At 46.0% G+C, this 19,563-nt stretch overlaps 1 protein-coding gene across 3 annotated transcripts in view; it reads left to right on the top strand.

Annotated features, from left to right (window-relative positions):
- cplane1 (ciliogenesis and planar polarity effector 1) overlaps positions 1–19,563 on the top strand; it is a 328,946-nt gene that overhangs the window by 237,457 nt on the left and 71,926 nt on the right. For 2 of the 3 annotated variants that reach the window (XM_063049647.1, XM_063049648.1), the window contains exons 38-39: positions 5,770–5,844; positions 11,555–11,629. In XM_063049647.1, the coding sequence (XP_062905717.1) occupies positions 5,770–5,844; positions 11,555–11,629 (150 nt within the window). The remainder of the gene's footprint in view (positions 1–5,769; positions 5,845–11,554; positions 11,630–19,563) is intronic. The other variant, XM_063049649.1, reaches the window with a different exon arrangement.

The following is a 19,563-nucleotide window of genomic DNA, read 5'->3' as shown; positions in this document are numbered from 1 at the left end:
GAGGCTTCTACAGGTATATTAAGAGCAAAAGGATAGTAAGGGATAAAATTTGTCCTCTTGAAGATCAGAGTGGTCGGCTGTGTATGGAACCAAAAGACATGGGGGAGATATTAAATGTTTTTTTTGCATCTTTATTTACTAAGGAAATGGGCATATAGTCAATGGAAATAAGGCAAACAAGTAGTGAGTTCATGGAACCTATACAGATTGAGGAGGAGGAGGTGCTTGCTATCATGAGGCAAATCAGAGTAGATAAATCCCTAGGACCTGACAGGATATTCCCTCAGACCTTGAAGGAGACTATTGTTGAAATTGCAGGGGCCCTGGCAGGTATATTTAAAATGTCGGTATCTACGGGTGAAGTGCCGGAGGATTGGAGGATAGCTCATGTTGTTCCGTTGTTTAAAAAAGGCTCTAAAAGTAATTCGGGAAATCATAGGCCGGTAAGTTTGACGTTGGTAGTAGTAAATTATTGGAGGGAGTACTAAGAAATGGGATCTACAAGTATTTGGATAGACAGGGACTTAGTAGGGATAGTCAACATGGCTTTGTGCGTGGTAGGTCATATTTAACCAATCTGTTAGAGTTTTTCGAAGAGGGTACCAGGAAAGTGGATGAAGGGAAGGCAGTGGATGTTGTCTGCATGGACTTCAGTAAGGCCTTTGACAAGGTCCCGCATGGGAGGTTAGTTAGGAAGATTTAGTCGCTAGGTATACATGGAGAGGTAGTAAATTGGATTAGACATTGGCTCAATGGAAGAAGCCAGAGAGTGGTAGTGGAGGATTGCTTCTCTGAGTGGAGGCCTGTGACTAGTGGTGTGCCACAGGGATCAGTGCTGGGTCCATTGTTATTCGTCATCTATGAAAATGATCTGGATGATAATGTGGTAAATTGGATCAGCAAATTTGCTGATGATACAAAGATTGAAGGTGTAGTGGACAGTGAGGAAGGTTTTCAAAGCTTGCAGAGGGATTTGGACCAGCTGGAAAAATGGGCTGAAAAATGGCAGATGGAGTTTAATACAGGGAAATGTGAGGTATTGCACTTTGGAAGGACAAACCAAGGTAGAACATACAAGGTAAATGGTAGTGCATACTGAGGAGTGCAGTAGAACAGAGGGATCTGGGAATACAGATACAAAATTCCCTAAAAGTGGCGTCACAGGTAGATAGGGTCATAAAAGAGCTTTTGTGTACATTGGCCTTTATTAATCGAAGTATTGAGTATAAGAGCGGGAATGTTATGATGAGGTTGTATAAGGCATTGGTGAGGCCGAATTTGGAGTATTGTGTACAGTTTTGGTCAACAAATTACAGGAAGGATATAAATAAGGTTGAAAGAGTGCAGAGAAGGTTTACAAGGATGTTGCCGGGACTTGAGAAACTCAGTTACAGAGAAAGGTTGAATAGGTTAGGACTTTATTCCCTGGAGCGTAGAAGAATGAGGGGAGATTTGATAGAGGTATATAAAATTATGATGGGTATAGATAGAGTGAATGCAAGCAGGCTTTTTCCACTGAGGCAAGGGGAGAGAAAAAACAGTGGTCGTGGGTTAAGGGTGAGGGGGGAAAAGTTTAAAGGGAACATTGGGGGGAGCTTCTTCACACAGAGAGTGTTTGGAGAGTGGAATGAGCTGCCAGATGAAGTGGTAAATGCGGGCTCACTTTTAACATTTAAGAAAAACTTGGACAGATACCTGGATGAGAGGTGTATGGAGGGATATGGTCCAGGTGCAGGTCAGTGGAACTGGGCAGAAAAATGGTTTGGTACAGCCAAGATGGGCCTAAAGGCCTGTTTCTGTGCTGTAATGTTCTATGAGTGTTTACCTTGGATCTCTGCTGACTGTCTGAAGACCCCTGGCCACAATCCTGTCCCTTCACTTCTTTGGTGCAACTCAAGGCCTGATTTATTGACCCTTCTCCACATTATTGTCCAACACAGCAGTTGGAAACATAGAAACATAGAAAACCTGCAGCACAATACAGGCCCTTCGGCCCACAAAGCTGTGCTGAACACATCCCTACCTTAGAACTACCTAGGCCTTACCCATAGTCCTCTATTTTTCTACGCTCCATGTAGCCATCCAGGAGTCTCTTAAAAGACCCTATTGTTTCCGCCTCCAGCACCGCTGCTGGCAGCCCATTCCACGCACTCACCACTCTGAGTAAAAAAACTTACCCCTGACATCTCCTCTGTACCTACTTCCAAGCACCTTAAAACTATACCCTCTCATGCTGCCATTTCAGCCCTGGGGAAAAGCCTCTGACTATCCACACGATCAGTACCTCTCATTATCATGCTTGTTGTTTTAAATAACCCCAACATGAGTGGTGAAATTGGGTTTTGTAGGTCTGGTGAGCAACTGGGTGAGGGATCAGGCAAAATACGTGCTTAGTTCACTGTTCTGCTCTCTGCATCCGTGACTGTGTGGCTTGGCAGAGTTGGTAGAAGTTCAGATGGTGATGAGATAAATCAGTTGAGCGAGCAGTCTCAAGTTCCTGAGTGTCAACATCTCTGAACATCTATCCTGGTCCAACATATTGATGCAATTACAAAGCAGCTATATTTCATTAGGAGTTTGACAAGATTTGGTATTTTACCAAATTTCTACAGATGTACTGTGGAGAGCATTCTAATTGGCTGCATCACCGTCTGGTATGGAGACCACTTCACAGGATCAGAGAACGTTGTAAACTCAATGAGCTCAGTCATGGGCACCAGCCCCTCTCCCCACCTTCAAAAGGCGATGCCTCAAAAAGACAGCATCCATCCCTAAGGACCCCCATCAACCAGGACGTGCCCTCTTCTCATTGCTACCATTAGGGAGGAGGTACAGGAGACTGAAGACACACACTCAGTGTTTCAGAAGCAGCTTCTTCCCTCCAACATCAGATATCTGAATGGACATTGAACCCATGAAGACCACCTCACTATTTTTTCCTCTCTTTTTGCATTACTTATTTAATTATATTTTTGTATATACTTCATATTGTAATTTATCTTCTTTTTTCACTGTTATGTATTGCAATGTACTGCTGCCAAAAAAACAACAAATTTCACGACGTACAGTGGGCCAGTCATATTAAACCTGATTCTGATACCATAGGACATAGGAGCAGAATTAGGCCATCTGGCCCATCGAATCTGCTCCACTATTCAATCATCACTGATCTTTTTTTTTCCTCCTCCTCAACCCCAGTTTCCAGCCTTCTCCCCATAACCTTTGATACCATGTCCAATCAAAAACCTTTCAATCCCTTCTTAAATACCTCCAACAACCTGGCCTCCCCAGCTGCTTGTGGCAACAAATTCCACAAATTCACCACTCTTTGGCTAAAGAAATTTCTCCGCATCTCTGTTTTGAAAGGGTGGCCCTCTATCCTGAGGCTGTGCCCTCTTGTCCTAGACCCTCCCACCACAGGAAATATCCTTTCCACATCTACTCTGTCTAGGCCTTTCAGCATTCGAAAGGTTTCAATGAGATCCCCCCTCATCTGATGCCAGCACATCTTTTTTAAAATGAGGGACCCAAAACTGTTAACAATACTCAAGGTGAGGCCTCACCAGTGCCTTATAAAGCCTCAACATCACATCCTTGCTCTTGTATTCTAGACTTCCTGAAATGAATGCGAATGTGCCATTTGCCTTCCTCACCACTGATTCAACCTGCAAGTTAATCTTCAGGGTGTTCTGCACAAGGACTCCCAAGTCCCTCTGCACCTCAGATTCCTGGATTTTCTCCCTGTTTAGAAAATAGTCTGCACATTTATTTCTACTAACAAAGTGCATGACCATGTATTTTCTAACATCTTATTTCCTTTGCCAATTCCTTGCCCATTCTCCTAATCTAAATCCTTCTGCATCCTACCTGTTTCCTCAGCACTACCCGTCACTCCACCAATCTTCGTATTATCTGCAAACTTGGCAACAAATTCCACCATCTAAATCATGTATATACAGTATAAAAAGAAGCAGTCCCAACACCAACCCTTGCGGAACACCACTAGTCACTGGCAGCCAACCAGAAAAAGATCCTCTTATTCCCACTCGCTGCCTCCTACCCATCAGCCAATGCTCTAACCATGTTAGTAACTTTCCTGTAATACATTGGGCTCTTAACTTGGTAAGCAGCCTCATGTGTGGCACCTTGTCAAAGGCCTTCTGAAAGTCCAAATAAACAACATCCACAGCATCCCCTTTATCTATCCTATTTGTAATCTCCTCTAAGAATTCCAACAGGTTCGTCAGGCAGGATTTTCCCTGAAGGAAACCATGCTGACTTTGTATTATCTTGTCCAGTGTCACCAGGTACTCCATCACCTTATCCTTAACAATTGACTGTAACATTTTCCCTACCACTGAAGTCAGGCTAACTGGTCTATAATTTCCTTCCTCCTGCCTTCCTCCTTTCTTAAAGAGTGAAGTGACATTTGCAATTTTCCAGTCCTCTGGCACCATGCCAGAGTCCATTGATTTTTGAAATATCATTTCTCATGCCACCACAATCTCTAACGTTACCTCTTTCAGACCCCTAGGGTGCAGTTCCTCTGGTCCGGGTGACTTATGTACCTTTAGGTCTTTCAGCTTTTTGAGCACCTTCTCTCCTGTAATAGTAACTACATCCACTTCTCTTCCTTCACACACTACAACATCAGGCACACTGCTGGTGTCTTCCACAGTGAAGACTGACACAAAATACTCATTTAGTTCATTAACCATCTCCTTGTCCCCCGTTATTATTTTTCCCGCCTCATTTTCTAGCGGTCCTATACCACTCTCATTTCTCTTTTATTTTTAACGTACTTGAACAAACTTTTACTCTCCACCTTGATATTATTTGCTGGCTTATTCATATTTCATCTTTTCATTCTAATGATTTTATTCATTGGTGTTTGTAGGTTTTTAAAAACTTCCCAGTCTTCTATCTTCCCACTAATTTTTGCTTTGTTGTATGACCTTTTTTTCACTTTTACACCTGACTTCCCTTGTCAGCCATGGTTGTGCTATTTTGCCATTTGAGTATTTCTTCATTTTTGGAATATACAGTCCTGCACCTTCCTCATTTTTCCCAGAAACTCAAACCATTGCTGCTCTGCTGACATCCCCACCAGCATCTCTTTCCAATTTACTTTAGCCAACTCCTCTCTCACACCACTGTAATTTCCTTTACTCCACTGAAGTACTGCTACATCAGACTTTACTTTCTCCCTATCAAATTTCAAGTTTCATATTGTGATCACTGGTTTTTAAGAGTTCTTTTACTTTAAGCTCCCTAATCACCTCCAGTTCACTACATTACACCCAATCCAGTATAGCTGATCCCCTAGTAAGCTCAATGCTCTAAAAACTGCTCTAAAAAGCTATCTCTTAGGCATTCAAAAAACTCACTCTCTTGAGATCCATTACCATCCTGATTTTTGCAATCGACCTGCATGTTAAAATCTCCCATGACCACCATAACATTGCTCTTTTGGAGAGCTTTTAGAGAGCTATCAGCCAAATGCAGGCCATTGGGACTGGCTCACTGGGCAACACAGTTGGTAAGGACAAGTCTGCATGTCCATGTCTGAATCTGAGTCCAAATCTAGAAAAGAATACGGACGAATTAAAGGGGAAGAAGGCTACGGGTTGGTTCAGACTAAGTTCCAGCTCATTCCACACTCACACCATCCTCTGAGTGAAGAAGTTTTTGTCTGTGTGTCTATGTGCCCTTCATCCCAATGTGCTGGGCATTTGCTTGACTGGTTTTCCTCCCTTCTGCTTTCTGTAGCTCCTAAATCGTACCGGGATGCTGGGATTCTCACCTGCTCTGAGATTGAAGACCACCCACCAACTGCCACTGCAGGTCTGACTTTCCACCCGTTGTCTCATGCTTCAGTTATCAGTCGGGTAGACAGTTTCCCTCGGCATGACAAACCCTATAGTCTGCGCACCCACATCAGGCACAACCCCCTAACTCCTCAGCACAAGCTGACTCCACTGAGGGGGTGTGTCACACTCCTCTGGACTGAATACCACTCGCATTGCTGCAGGGCCAGTCAATCAGGACCTGTGAATGTCATCCAGAGACCACTGACTGAGATGATATCTCCGATCTCTGGTCGTTACAGTTGTGCCAGACATAATTATTTTGGTGATTCGTGTCTCTCTTTTTCTTTCTACCTCTGTGACTCTCTGCCTGTTGTGCCCCTCTGTCTTCAGTCCTCTTCTCACCACTCCTCCGTATCTCTCTCCATCTCTCTATCTCTCTTGCTTTCTCTGTCTCGCTCTCTCTCCCTCTCTCCCTCTCTCTCCCCCCTCTCTTCCTCCCTCCCTCCCTCTCTCTTCTTTCTCTACCTCCAGATGCCCATAGGAAGCCAAAATCTCTCCCCTCTCCCCACCATTTGTGTTACTGCCTCCTGATGGCAGTGGAGTTACAAAATGGGTTAGATGCCACAGTGGCCCAGCAACTAGTGCAACGTGATTACAGCTTAGGGCATTATACATTTGGACTCATTTCCAGCACCATCTGAAGGGAGCTTGTATCCTCTTCATTGACTACATGGGTTTCCACTGGGTGCTCTAGTTTCTTCCCACAGCCCAAAGCCGTACCTGTCAGTAGGTTAATTGGTCACTGAACATTGTCTGTGATTAGACTGGGGTTAAATCAGTGGATCACTGGGTGGCACGGCTTGGTGAGTCAGAAGGGCCTGTTCTACACTGTGTCTCCAAAATAAAATTGAAAAATAAAAAAACTGGTCCATTTGGCCCTACCTGTCCATGCTGACCTTTTAGTCCCAACCATCTCCATTTGCCCTCATTATCTCTCAGACTCATTTCACCATACCACATCCCCTGATAGTTCATTGCTGGATACATCAGACTGCTGAGGCATAGTCCGGGGAACCGGGGAGATTGTATCAGTGTAAGCTGGGAGGGGGTTGTCCTTCTTCCCTGAAGCCCACAACTCTCACACATCCAAGGGCAGTGTCTTTCCCCAGCCTGGATTTAGAGATGGGTGCAAATTCCCCTCGCTGCTCTCAAGCCTGCTCCCGCTGATGTCTTCCCGTCACTCATTCCAGGCTCATCAGCAGCCTATATAACCCCAGTTCTCATCCACACACCTTGTTCGCTCATCGCACCAGCCGGCCTAAAACAGTAGCTTTTAGTTTTCACTCTCCCTGCCTAAAGTTTACCTTGTTGCCTGTTGTGTTTAGTTTCTGTTCTCTCTCGTTTTGTGGCCCCTCATGGCTCGTTATTTTGCAGTCTATTATTTGGATTATCATTCCACTCTCCCCTCCTACCCCTCCTCACAGTCCCCCATCCTGCTCTCATGACTGTACCCCTTCCCCACACAAAACCACCATGGTGGGCTTCACAGCTGAACAGGTGAGAAGACAGCTGAAATGTCTCAACCCAAGCAAGGCTGCAGGACCGGATGGTGTCAGTACCAGGGTGCTCAAAGCCTGTGCTCCTCAGCTATATGGAGTACTTCGCCATCTATTCAACCTGAGCCTGAGGCTCCGGAGGGTTCCTGTCCTGGGGAAGATGTCCTGCCTCGTCCCTGTGCCAAAGACACCGCGCCCCAGCGGCCTCAATGACTACAGACCGGTGGCATTGACCTCCAACATCATGAAGACCCTGGAGAGACTTGTTCTGGAGCTGCTCCAGCCTATGGTCAGGCCACACTTAGATCCCCTCCAGTTTGCCTACCAGCTCCAACGAGGAGTTGAGGATGCCATCGTCTACCTGCTGAACCGTGTCTACGCCCACCTGGACAAGCCAGCGAGCACTGTGAGGGTCATGTTTTTTGACTTCTCCAATGCGTTCAACACCATCCACCCTGCTGTGCTGGGGGAGAAGCTGACAGCGATGCAGGTGGATGCTTCCCTGGTGTCATGGATTCTTGATTACCTGACTGGCAGACCACAGTACGTGTGCTTGCAACACTGTGTGTCTGACAGAGTGATCAGCAGCACTGGGGCTCCACAGGGGACTGTCTTGTCTCCCTTTCTCTTCACCATTTACACCTCGGACTTCAACTATTGCACAGAGTCTTGTCATCTTCAGAAGTTTTCTTATGACTCTGCCATAGTTGGATGCATCAGCAAGGGAGATGAGGCTGAGTACAGGGCTACGGTAGGAAACTTTGTCACATGGTGTGAGCAGAATTATCTGCAGCTTAATGTGAAAAAGTCTAAGGAGCTGGTGGTAGACCTGAGGAGAGCTAAGGTACCGGTGACCCCTGCTTCCATCCAGGGGGTCAGTGTGGACATGTTGGAGGATTACAAATACCTGGGGATACGAATTGACAATAAACTGGACTGGTCTAAGAACACTGAGGCTGTCTACAAGAAGGGTCAGAGCCGTCTCTATTTCCTGAGGAGACTGAGGTCCTTTAACATCTGCTGGACAATGCTGAGGATGTTCTACGAGTCTGTGGTGGCCAGTGCTATCATGTTTGCTGTTGTGTGCTGGGGCAGCAGGCTGAGGGTAGCAGACACCAACAGAATCAACAAATACATTCGTAAGGCCAGTGATGCTGTGGGGATGGAACTGGACTCTCTGACGGTGATGTCTGAAAAGAGGATGCTGTCCAAGTTGCATGCCATCTTGGTCAATGTCTCCCATCCACTACATAATGTACTGGGTGGGCACAGGAGTACATTCAGCCAGAGACTCATTCCACCGAGATGCAACACAGAGCATCATAGGAAGTCATTCCTGCCTGTGGCCATCAAACTTTACAACTCCTCCCTTGGAGGGTCAGACACCCTGAGCCAATAGGCTGGTCCTGGATTTATTTCATAATTTACTGGCATAATTTACATATTACTATTTAACTATTTATGGTTCTATTACTATCTATTATTTATGGTGCAACTGTAACGAAAACCAATTTCCCCTGGGATCAATGAAGTATGACTATGACTATGACTATTCACGGCAGAATCGTTTCCGCTGCTCTGTGTTTGGGTAAAGCCTCCTCTACATTTCCTGACAACTGCCACCTTGTTTTGGCTAAGATGGTTCAGCATGGCCGCTGCATCCTTGCTAAACCCTCTGCAACTCAGCTGTGAAATCGTATCCTGGGCAGCGGAGTGAATGGGTTACGGTTCATGTGTAGGTGTGGACTGTGTAGTGAGCTCAGAATTCTTCACTCTCACAGCGACATCAATCCACATGTGCTCAGAGTGGGGAGTCCTGCAGCTGGGAACTTGGGGTTCATACCCATCAATCCCTCAAAGGTGCCACGTAAGTTGATAGGCTTCTTAAGAAAGCAGATGTTGAGTTGCCTTCATTAGTTGTGGATTAATTAAGGGGTTAGATTGACCTTACACGAGGTTAAAAGGCTGGCACATTGTGAGGTGAAGGGCCTGTACTATACTGCAAATTTCTTTGTTCCGTGACTTGGTGACTCTACCTCTTAGCCAGGTAAATTGGTCTGGCTGTAAGGTAGCTCTTGAATGCTTTTCTATAACCCTTACTCCCACTACTGTCAATCAAGCTGATTGGAATCCTCCACCATTGTTGTCTTAGACATGCAGAACTGCTCAGAAACTTGCTGAATATTTGCCTTGGATCTTTGCCGACTGTCTGGGGACCCCCGGCCACAATCCCGTCCCTTCACTGTTCCTTGGTTCCTCGGATCTTTCTCCGCATTATTGTCCAGAACAGCAGTTAGCATGCTTGTTGTTTTAAATAACTCCAACATGAGTGGTGAAATTGGATTTTGTAGGTCTGGTGAGCAGCTGGGTGAGGGATCAGGCCGAATACATGCTTAGTTCACTGTTCTACTCTCTGCATCCGTGACTGTGGCTAGGCACAGTTTAAACTTCATCTATGAACTTGCCAACGACACAACTATTTATTGGTAGAATTTCAGATGGTGACGAGGAGGCAAACAGGAATGAGTTGGATCAGCTGATTGAGTGGTGTCACATCAACAACCTTGCACTCATTATCAGTAAGACCGAGGAATTGATTATGGACTGTAGGAAGGTGAAGCTGAGGGAACTCACACCAGACCTCATTGAAGGATCAGCAGTGGAAAATGTAAGAAGTTTCCAGTTGCTGAATGTCAACATCTCTCATGATCTATCCTGAGCCCAAAGAAGGCACGACAGCAACTATATTTCACTTGGAGTTTGTGGAGACTTGGTATGTCACCAAAGACATTCGCAAATTTCTACAGACGTTCCATGGAGAGCATTCTAACTGGTTGCATCACTCTCTGGTATGGAGGTCCAATTGCACAGGATAAGAGAGAGCTGCAGGAAGTTGTAAACTCAACCAGTACCATCATGAGCCCTAGTGTCTTAGCACTAAACACATCTGGAATGACCTCAAAATGGCTGCATCCATCACCCAGGACATGCCCTCTTCTCATTGTTACCATCAAGGAGGAGGTACAGGAGCCTGAAGGCACACACTCAACATTTCAGAAACTGCTTCTTCCTTTCCACCAGCAGATTTTTGAATGGACAGTGAACCAATGAACCCATCATTTTTAATTTCTTTCTTTTGCACTACTTACTGTATTTAATTTAATGTTTCATATATATTTCCTATTGTAATTTAGAAACATAGAAAACATACATCACAATACAGGCCCTTCGGCCCACAATTTATAGGGATTTTTTTTAACATATTGCAATGAACTGTAGCCACGAAACAACAAATGGTAACAGTGAGACTGTCTCTCTGCTCAATTGTGTTACTGAACCCTCTGCCAACTTGGCCATGTTGGGCTGTCTCACAGTTCGTGAAGCCACCTCCCCTGTGGAGTACCTCGGTTCTCTTTCTCTCCTCCTGTCTGGTCCCTGATGCTCTGAGTCAGAGCACCACACCAGAGACCATCTAGTCCATGCTGAGCTATTATCCTGCCTAGTCCCATTGACCTGCACCTGAACCATAGTCCTCCATACCCCTCTCATCCATGTACCTCTCCAAATTTCTCTGAAATGCTGAAATCAAACCCACATCCACCACTTCCGATGGCAGCTCATTCCACACGCTTACCTCCCGTAGTGATGCAATTCCCCCTCATGTTTCCCTTAAACATTTCACCTTTCACCCTTAACCCATGACCTCTAGTTCGAGTTTCACCCAACATCAGCTGGAAAAGCCCCATCTATGCCCCTCATAATTTTGTAATGCTCTATCAAATGCTGCTCTGTTGTATATCTTACTGTGCATACTATTTATTACAAGTTGCTATAATTTACATATTGCACATTCAGATGGAGACATAATGTAAAGATTTTTACTCCCCATGTATGTGAAGGATGTAAGAAATAGTCAATTCATTTCAATTCAAATCTCCACTCATTCTCCTATGCTCCAGGGAATAAAGTCCGAACCTAATTTAAATTTTCCCCATAACTCAGCTCCTCAAGCCCATTTACAGTTGATATCGGAAGAATACTACAGGCTGGTTCAGATTAAGATGACTGCTTGTTCACAGTTGTACTATGCTCTGAGTGAAGAAGTTTGTCTATGTGTGTCTATGAGCCCTTTCTCCTGACGTGTGGGCCATTTGATTGACTGGTCTATTTCCCTTCTGTTTCCTGCAGCTCCTAAATCATACCGGGACGCTGGGATTCTCGCCTGCTCTGACATTGAGGACCATCCATCCACAGCCGCTGCAGGTCTGACTCTCTACGTGTGTTGGTTATCAGTAGGGGAGGGAAGCTTCATGAAGATCTTATTGAAACATATAAAATCCTAAAGGGATTGGACAGGCTAGATGCAGGAAGATTGTTCCCGTTGTTGGGGAAGTCCAGAACAAGGGGTCACAGTTTGAGAATAAAGGGGAAGCCTTTTAGGACCGAGATGAGGAAAAACTTCTTCACACAGAGAGTGGTGAATCTGTGGAATTCTCTGCCGCAGGAAACAGTTGAGGCCAGTTCATTGGCTATATTTAAGAGGGAGTTAGATATGGCCCTTGTGGCTAAAGGGATCAGGGGGTACGGGGGGAAGGCTGGTACAGGGTTCTGAGTTGGATGATCAGCCATGATCATACTGAATGGCGGTGCAGGCTCGAAAGGCCGAATGGCCTACTCCTGCACTTATTTTCTATGTTTCTGTGTTTCTAAGGCAGTTTCCCTCGGCAGGGCCCAGTCCACGACAAACACGGGAGTCTGTGTACCCACCTCAGGCACACCCACACTAACTCCAGAGCGCAGGCGCCCTCCATTTCAGAGGTGTGTCAGGCTCTTCCCGACTGAATGTCACTCACTTGGCTATGGGGCCCTGTGAATGTTTCCCTGCGACCACTGACTGATGGTATCTCCAATCTCTGGTTGTTACATTTGCCCCAACACAATTATTCCGGTGATTTGTATCTCCATCTTTCTATGTGTCTCTCTATCTCCTTGTCGCCCCTCTCCATCTCCCACCCCTTAATGTCTCTGCCCTCTTCTCCATCTTTCCCTCCCCATCTGGAATCTGTTTCCTTCCATCTCCCTCACTCTCTTCCCCTCTCTCTCTCCTGCTCTTTCTCTCCCTCTTCCCCTCTTCTCATCCCCCTCTCCCCCTCCCCTTCGCTCCCCTCTCCCCTCCCCCCTCTCTCTCCCTCTCCTCTCCCCCTCCTCCCCCCCTCTGTCCCCCCCTCTCTCCCCCTCTCTCTCCCCCCCTCTCCCCCCTCTCCCCCTTCTCCCCCTCCCCTCCCCCTTCCCCCCTCTCCCCCTTCTCCCCCTCCCCTCCCCCTTCCCCCCTCTCCCCCTCCCCCTCTCTCCCCTCCCCCCCTCTCTCCCCCTCCCCCCTCTCCCCCATCTCTCCCCCCTCTGTCTCTCCCCTCTCTCTCACTGTCTCTCTACCCCCCTCTCTCCCCCCTCTCCCTCTGCCCCTCTCTTGTGGATGTAAATCAAAGGTACCTTCCTTCCTCCACATCACTCAACACCCTCCCGAGTTTTGTGTCGTCAGTAAACCATGTTGTTATGCCACTTCTTTTCAGATGCAAATAATTAACGTACTGTATATATCAAAAACAAAACCCACAAAATCTTCCTTTAACCGAATTATAGGAGAGATGTCAACAAAATAGAGAGAGTACAGAGAAGACTTAGTCATAGTCATAGTCATACTTTATTGATCCCAAGGGAAATTGATTTACTAGAATGTTACTTGGGTTTCAGCACCTAAGTTACAGAGAGAGGTTGAACAAGTTGGGTCTTTATTCTTTGGAGCGTAGAAGGTTGAGGGGGGACTTGATAGAGGTGTTTAAAATTATGAGGGGGATAGATAGAGTTGACGTGGGTAGGCTTTTTCCATTGAGAGTGGGGGAGATTCAAACAAGAGGACATGAGTTGAGAGTTGGGTAAAAGTTTAGGGATAACACGAGGGGGAACTTCTTTACTCAGAGAGTGGTGGCTGTGTGGAACGAGCTTCCAGCAGAAGTGGTTGAGGCAGGTTCGGTGTTGTCGTTTAAAGTTAAATTGGATAGATATATGGACAGGAAAGGAATGGAGGGTTATGGGCTGAGTGCAGGTTGGTGGGACTAGGTGAGAGTAAGAGTTCAGCATGGACTAGAAGGGCTGAGATCGCCTGTTTCTGTGCTGTAATTGTTATATGGTTTAACTATTACACTGTACTTCCCACCACCAAGTCGTGCTGTAATCCATGTATCAAGTGTACTGCCCCTCATCTTAGCTCACTGGAAAAATGTAATTGTGGATCAGACACAACCTTCCCTGATCAATCTCCAGCTTTCTAGATGAAGGTTATACCATCCCTTGGAAAGCTCACCATTAGCTCGTCCCTGGTGTGAAATAATCATAGAACATGGAACAGTACAGCACAAAATAGGCCATTCAGCCCACAATGTTATGCTGACTCCAATAACCACGTCCTCCCTTCCTCAGAGGGAAATTTGTAAAACATGGGAATAATATCCACGGTTAACTGGGGTATATTCCATCTGGCCTGGGGATTTATACAGTGCTAATTCTCTTCCAACCTTTATCTTATCAAGTACTTCACACATTTCCTCTTTAACAAAACATTTGGATCTTCCCTGCCCTTTGTGATAACAGTCTTAGTACCCCTGTTTTCTCTCTCTCCCTTTCCCTCTTATGCACATGTTTCTGCTTTCCTTTACCGTCCTCACCCTCTCACTTCTCTTGTCCCTCTTCTCCCTCTTTCTCTCTCCCTCTCACTATCTCTCTCTCGCCACCCTCTCTTCCTGACTCTCACTCTCACCATCTTTCTTTCTCTCTCCCTCTCACTCTCTTTCTCTCTGCCTGCACCGTCCTCTCTGTATCCACTTCCTTTCTCTTTCTGTCACTTCTCTCTCCATCTTTCCATCTTAGTTTTTCCTTATTTTTTTTATCTATTTATCGCTGTGACTCTCTTGTTTCCTGTTTCCATGTCCAGTTCTCTGTTTCTCTGCACATTTGCATCCTCTCCAATTCTGTTAAATTATTCAGGGATTAATAATTCAGAGCCCGGCCGTTGTTCAGACTCCCAGGAGGCGACACTACATCTGTGGGCACTTCCTAAGGAGCAGCTGTATGAGATTTCTCTGTGGAGAGCTGGCCCTCAGCCTGTTTGTGTACCGCCTCTTGCTATATCAGGTAGAAACGTCCTGTGTTCAACTAATGACCTGGACATTGTGCAGCACATTCTGATGGTATGGTGTGTGATGCAGGTCAGCTATTCCCCCAGACACCCTTCCTCCCACAGACATCTGCCACTCCTTCCTTTGAAGACTAGATGTCCCAAGTGTGTCAGGAAATGTAGAGGAGGCTTGACTCTCCCTGACCAGACGAAGGTCATCGAGCTGCATCTCCACTTCCCTAATGCGGTCTCTAAGGAGCTGCAGCTCGACACACCTGGTGCAGATGTGGCCATCCAGGAGGCCGGGGGTCTCTAGGACCTCCCACATCTGACACCGAGCACAGAAAACTGGCCTCACACACATACATACTCTGTCTTTATTTTAAACAGATAACCTACCTGGCCTCGACCCTTTAACGCTAAAGCCCCGTTGAGCCAAAGCCTTCCTATTCTGTCTCCCACTACTCCGTTGCCCGGTCCTGGCATCTGCTCTGTAAATGTCTTCCTTTTAAACTCTTCCCGCTGTTCTCACTGGCCGAACTCCACATGCTTGCGCAATTGTGCCCCGTTCAAACTGCTGAAGAAATAACCGTCACCTTTTCAACTCGGCTCACTTTTAAACTCTTTCCGCTGTTCTCACTGGCCGACCTCCATGAGCATGCAGTCGTGCCCCATTCAAACTGCTGAAGAGATTTCCTGAGTTTTGTGAGATGCCATCTGAATGTACCACATTTCTCCTCCCACTCCCAGAGAGGATGTTATGGGGATGTGGGATGCTGCATGTTGCTGAGACATAGGGAGCAGGACCAGGCCATTCTGTCCCCTGAACCTGTACCACCATGGATAATGAATGGTGAAAGGGCATTGATCACAATGTCCAGTGACACGTGCCTCACCCCAACTGTACCAGGAAACAAATACCATTTGTTCACAATCTATCTATCTAAAGAAGCCATCTTATGTATTTATATTTATTATGTTTTTATTATTATTATGGTGGTCTTTATCTTAGCGTGTTTTTGTTTTTGGTGCTGCATCAGATCCAGAGTAACAATTATTTATTTTCCTTTACCATAAGATATAGGAGCATAATTAGGCCATTTGGCCCATCGAGTCTGCTCTGCTATTTCACTATGGCTGATCCAATTTTCCTCTCAGTCTGATCTCCTGCCTTCTCCCTGTATCCCTTCATTCCCTGACCAATCAAGAATCTATCAACCTCGGCTTAAAAATATATAAAGACTTGGCTTCCGCAGCTGCCTGTAGCAAAGAATTCCAAAGATTCATCACTCTCTGGCTAAAGAACTTCGTCCTCATCTCTGTACTAAAAGGACGCCTCTCTATTTGAGGCTGTGCCCTCTGGTCTTAGACTTTCCCACCATAGGAAGCATCCTTCCCATATTCACTCCATCAAAGCCTTTCACCACTCGATAGATTTCAGTGAAGTCACTCCTCATTCTTCTGAATTCCAGTGAATACAGGCCTGGAGCCATTAAGCCAGCCTGGCTTACCTTTTTGCCCTGGAGGAACCCGTGAAATAATTTTCAGGTCTCAGGAATCCCCTGCATGAAAATTATTATATCTACAGCTCACAGTATGTTAACATCATCAGTAAGTTGTAGATTTAATAATCCAAAAATAATTGTTGATGCTCTTTTGAGTACAGAATGAATTTTTAGCCAACCTTTCTAGAAAAAAAATGAGGCAGTTAAGCATAATTTACCTCCATTGAAATTAATCTTCCTTTTTCTTTCATAAATTTTAAAAACTCATAATTGGTAAGAGATGGAATTACATCTTTAGAAGGAGGTGACATGAAGTCAGAGAATGTCGAATCTGTGTTGGTGAAGTTAAGAAACGGCAAGGGTTTAAAAAACATTACAGGAATCTTATTTAGGCCTCCAAATAGTAGACCTCCGGGATGTGAGGTTGAGATTGCAAAAGGAGCTGGAAAGGGCATGTAATAAGGGTAATGACACAATTATAATGGGCGACTTCAATATGCAAGAGGATTAGGAAAATCAGGCTAGTGTTGGATCGCAAGAGAGGGAATTTATTGAATACTTACGAGATAACTTTTTAGAGAAGCTTGTATGTAAGGCTACTCGTGGAAAGGTATTTTAGATTGGGTGTTGCGTAATAATCCAGATTTTATTAGCTTAACGTAAAGGAACCCTTAGGAGGCAGTAATCATAAATATGATTGAAGGAACTCAGCTGGCCAGGCAGCATCTATGGAAAAAAATTACAGTCAACATTTTGGGCCAAAACCCTACAGCAGGACTGGAGAAAAAAAAGCTAAGGAGTAGATTTGAAAGGTGGGAGGAGGGGAGAAAGGAACACGACAATAGGTGAAACTTGGAGGGGGAGGGATGAAGCAAAGGGCTAGGAAGTTGATTGGTGAAAGAGACAGAAGGCTATGAAAGAAAGGAAAAAGGGGGGGGGTGGGGAGGAGGAGCACCAGAGGGAGGCGATGGGCGGGCAAGGAGATAACATGAGAGGGAAAAGGGACTGGGAAGTGGTGAAGAGTGGGGAAGTCATTACTGGAAGTTTGAGAAATCAATGTTCATGCCATCAGGTTGGAGGCTATCCAAATGGAATATAAGGTGTTGTTCCTCCAACCTAAGTGTGGCCTTATGCCAACAGTGGAGGAGGCCATGGATGGCCATATCAGAATGGGAATGGGAAGTGGAATTAAAATGGGTGGCCACTGGGAGATCCTGCTTGTTCTGGCGGACGGAGTGTAGATGCTCGGCGAAGCGGTCTCCCAATCTACGTCGGGTCTCACCGATATACAAGAGGCCACACCAGACCCCAACAGACTCACAGGTGCAGTATTGCCTCACCTAGAAGCACTGTTTTGGGGCACCAAATGGTAGTGAGGGAGGAGGTGTAGGGGCAGGTGTAGCACTTGTTCCGCTTGCAAGGATAAGTACTAGGAAGGAGATCAGTGGGGAGGGACGAATGGACGAGAGAGGGAGCGATCCCAGCGGAAAGCAGTAAGGGGGTTGGGGGGAGGGAAAGATGTGTTTGGTGGTGTGGCCTCTTGTATATCGATGAGACCCAACATAGATGGGAGAGTGCTCCACAATGCATCTACGCTCCATCTGCCAGAACAAGCAGGATCTCCCAGTGGCCACCCATTTTAATTCCACTTCCCACTGTCGGGTTGAGGCCACTCTTAGGTTGGAGAAACAACACCTTATATTCCATTTGGGTAGCCTCCAACCTGATGGCATGAACATCGATTTCTCAAATTTACAGTATTGCCCCCCCCCCACCATTTCCTATCCCCCTTTCCCTCTCTCACCTCATTTCCTTGCCCGCCCATTGCCTCCCTCTGGTGCTTCTCCCCCTATTTTTCCCTTTCTTCCATAGCCTTCTGTCCCTTTCACCAATCAACTTCCTAGCTCTTTGCTTCATCCCTCCCCCTCCACGTTTCACCTATTGCCTGGTGTTTCTCTCTCCCCTACCCCCACCTTTCAAATCTACTCTTCAGCTTTTGTTATCCAGTCCTACCGAAGGGTTTTGGCCCAAAATGTTGGCTGTACTCTTTTCCAGAGATGCTGCCTGGCCTGCTGAAGTTCCTGCAGCATTTTGTGTGTGCTGCTCGGATTTCCAGCATCTGCAGGTTTTCTCTTGTTTATAATATGATTGAATTCATACTATAATTTGAGAGGGAGAAGCATAAGTCACATGTATCAGTATCGCAATGGAATAAAGGGAATTACAGAGGCATGAGAGAGGAACTTGCCCAGGTGGATTGGGGGAGGATATTGGAGAATGTGGAAAATTACCCAGGTATGTCCTGTACGCAAGAAATAGGACAAGTCCAACCCAGCCAATTACTACCCTATCAGCCTACTCTTAATCATAAGCAAAGGAATGGAAGGGTCATCAACAGTGCAATAACCTTGATGCCCAGTTTGGGTTCTCTCAGGACCTCATCACCTCCTTGGTCCAAACATGGACCAAAGAGCTAAATACCAGAGGTGAGATAAGAGTGATCGCCTTTGACATCAAGGCAACATTTGACTGAGTATGGCATCAAGGTGCCCTAGTTAAAATGGAGTCAATGGGAATGAGGAGAAAAACCCTCCACTGGTTGGAATCATACCTGACACAAAGGAAAATGGTTGTGGTGGTTGGACGTCAATCATCTCATCCTCAGAACATCACTGCAGGAATTCTTCAAGGAAGTGTCCTAGGACCAACCATCTTCTGTTGCTTCATCAATGACCTTCCTTCCGTCATAAGGTCAGAAATGGGGATGTTTGCAGATGGCTGCACCATTTGTGACTCCTCAGAGAGTGAAGCAGTTCGTACCCAGATGCAGCAGGACGTGGACAATATCCAGGCTTGGGCTGACAAGTGGCAGGTAACATTCAAGCCACACAAGTGCCAGGCAATGACCATCTCCAACAAGACAGGCTCTAACTATTGTCCCTTGACATTCAATGGCATCACCAACACTGAATCCCCTAATATCAACATCCTGGGGGTTATCATTGGAGGGAAACTGAATTGGTGTAGCTATATAAATGCTGCGGCTACCAGAGCAGGTCAAACGCTAAGAATCCTGTAGCATGTAACTCACCTGACTCCCTAAAGCCAAGGCTCAGGGCAGGAGTGTAATGGAATACTCACCACTCACTTGGATGAGTGCAGCTCCATCAACACTGAAGAAGCTTAACACCATCCAGTACAAGGAAGCTCACTTGATCACCCATCCAATCCCTCCACCATTGATGAACAGTTGCAGTGTGTGTACTATCTACAAGATGCACTACAACAACACACCAAAGTTCCTAAGGCGGCACCTTCCAGATCCACAACCACTACCATCTAGAAGGACGAGGACAGCAGATACTTGGGAACACCACCACTTGTAAATTCCCCTCCAAGTCACTCATCATCCCAACTTAGAAGCATATCTCTGTTCCTTCATTGTTGCTGGGTCAGTATCATGGAATTCTCTACCTAACAGCACTGTGGGTGTACCGACACCTCAGGGACTGCAGCAGTTC

Source organism: Mobula hypostoma, chromosome 5 (genome assembly GCF_963921235.1).
Source record: "Mobula hypostoma chromosome 5, sMobHyp1.1, whole genome shotgun sequence".
NCBI lineage: Eukaryota > Metazoa > Chordata > Chondrichthyes > Myliobatiformes > Myliobatidae > Mobula > Mobula hypostoma.
The sequence above is the reverse complement of the archived record's forward strand: the minus strand, read 5'-3'. Positions and strand labels throughout refer to the sequence as shown.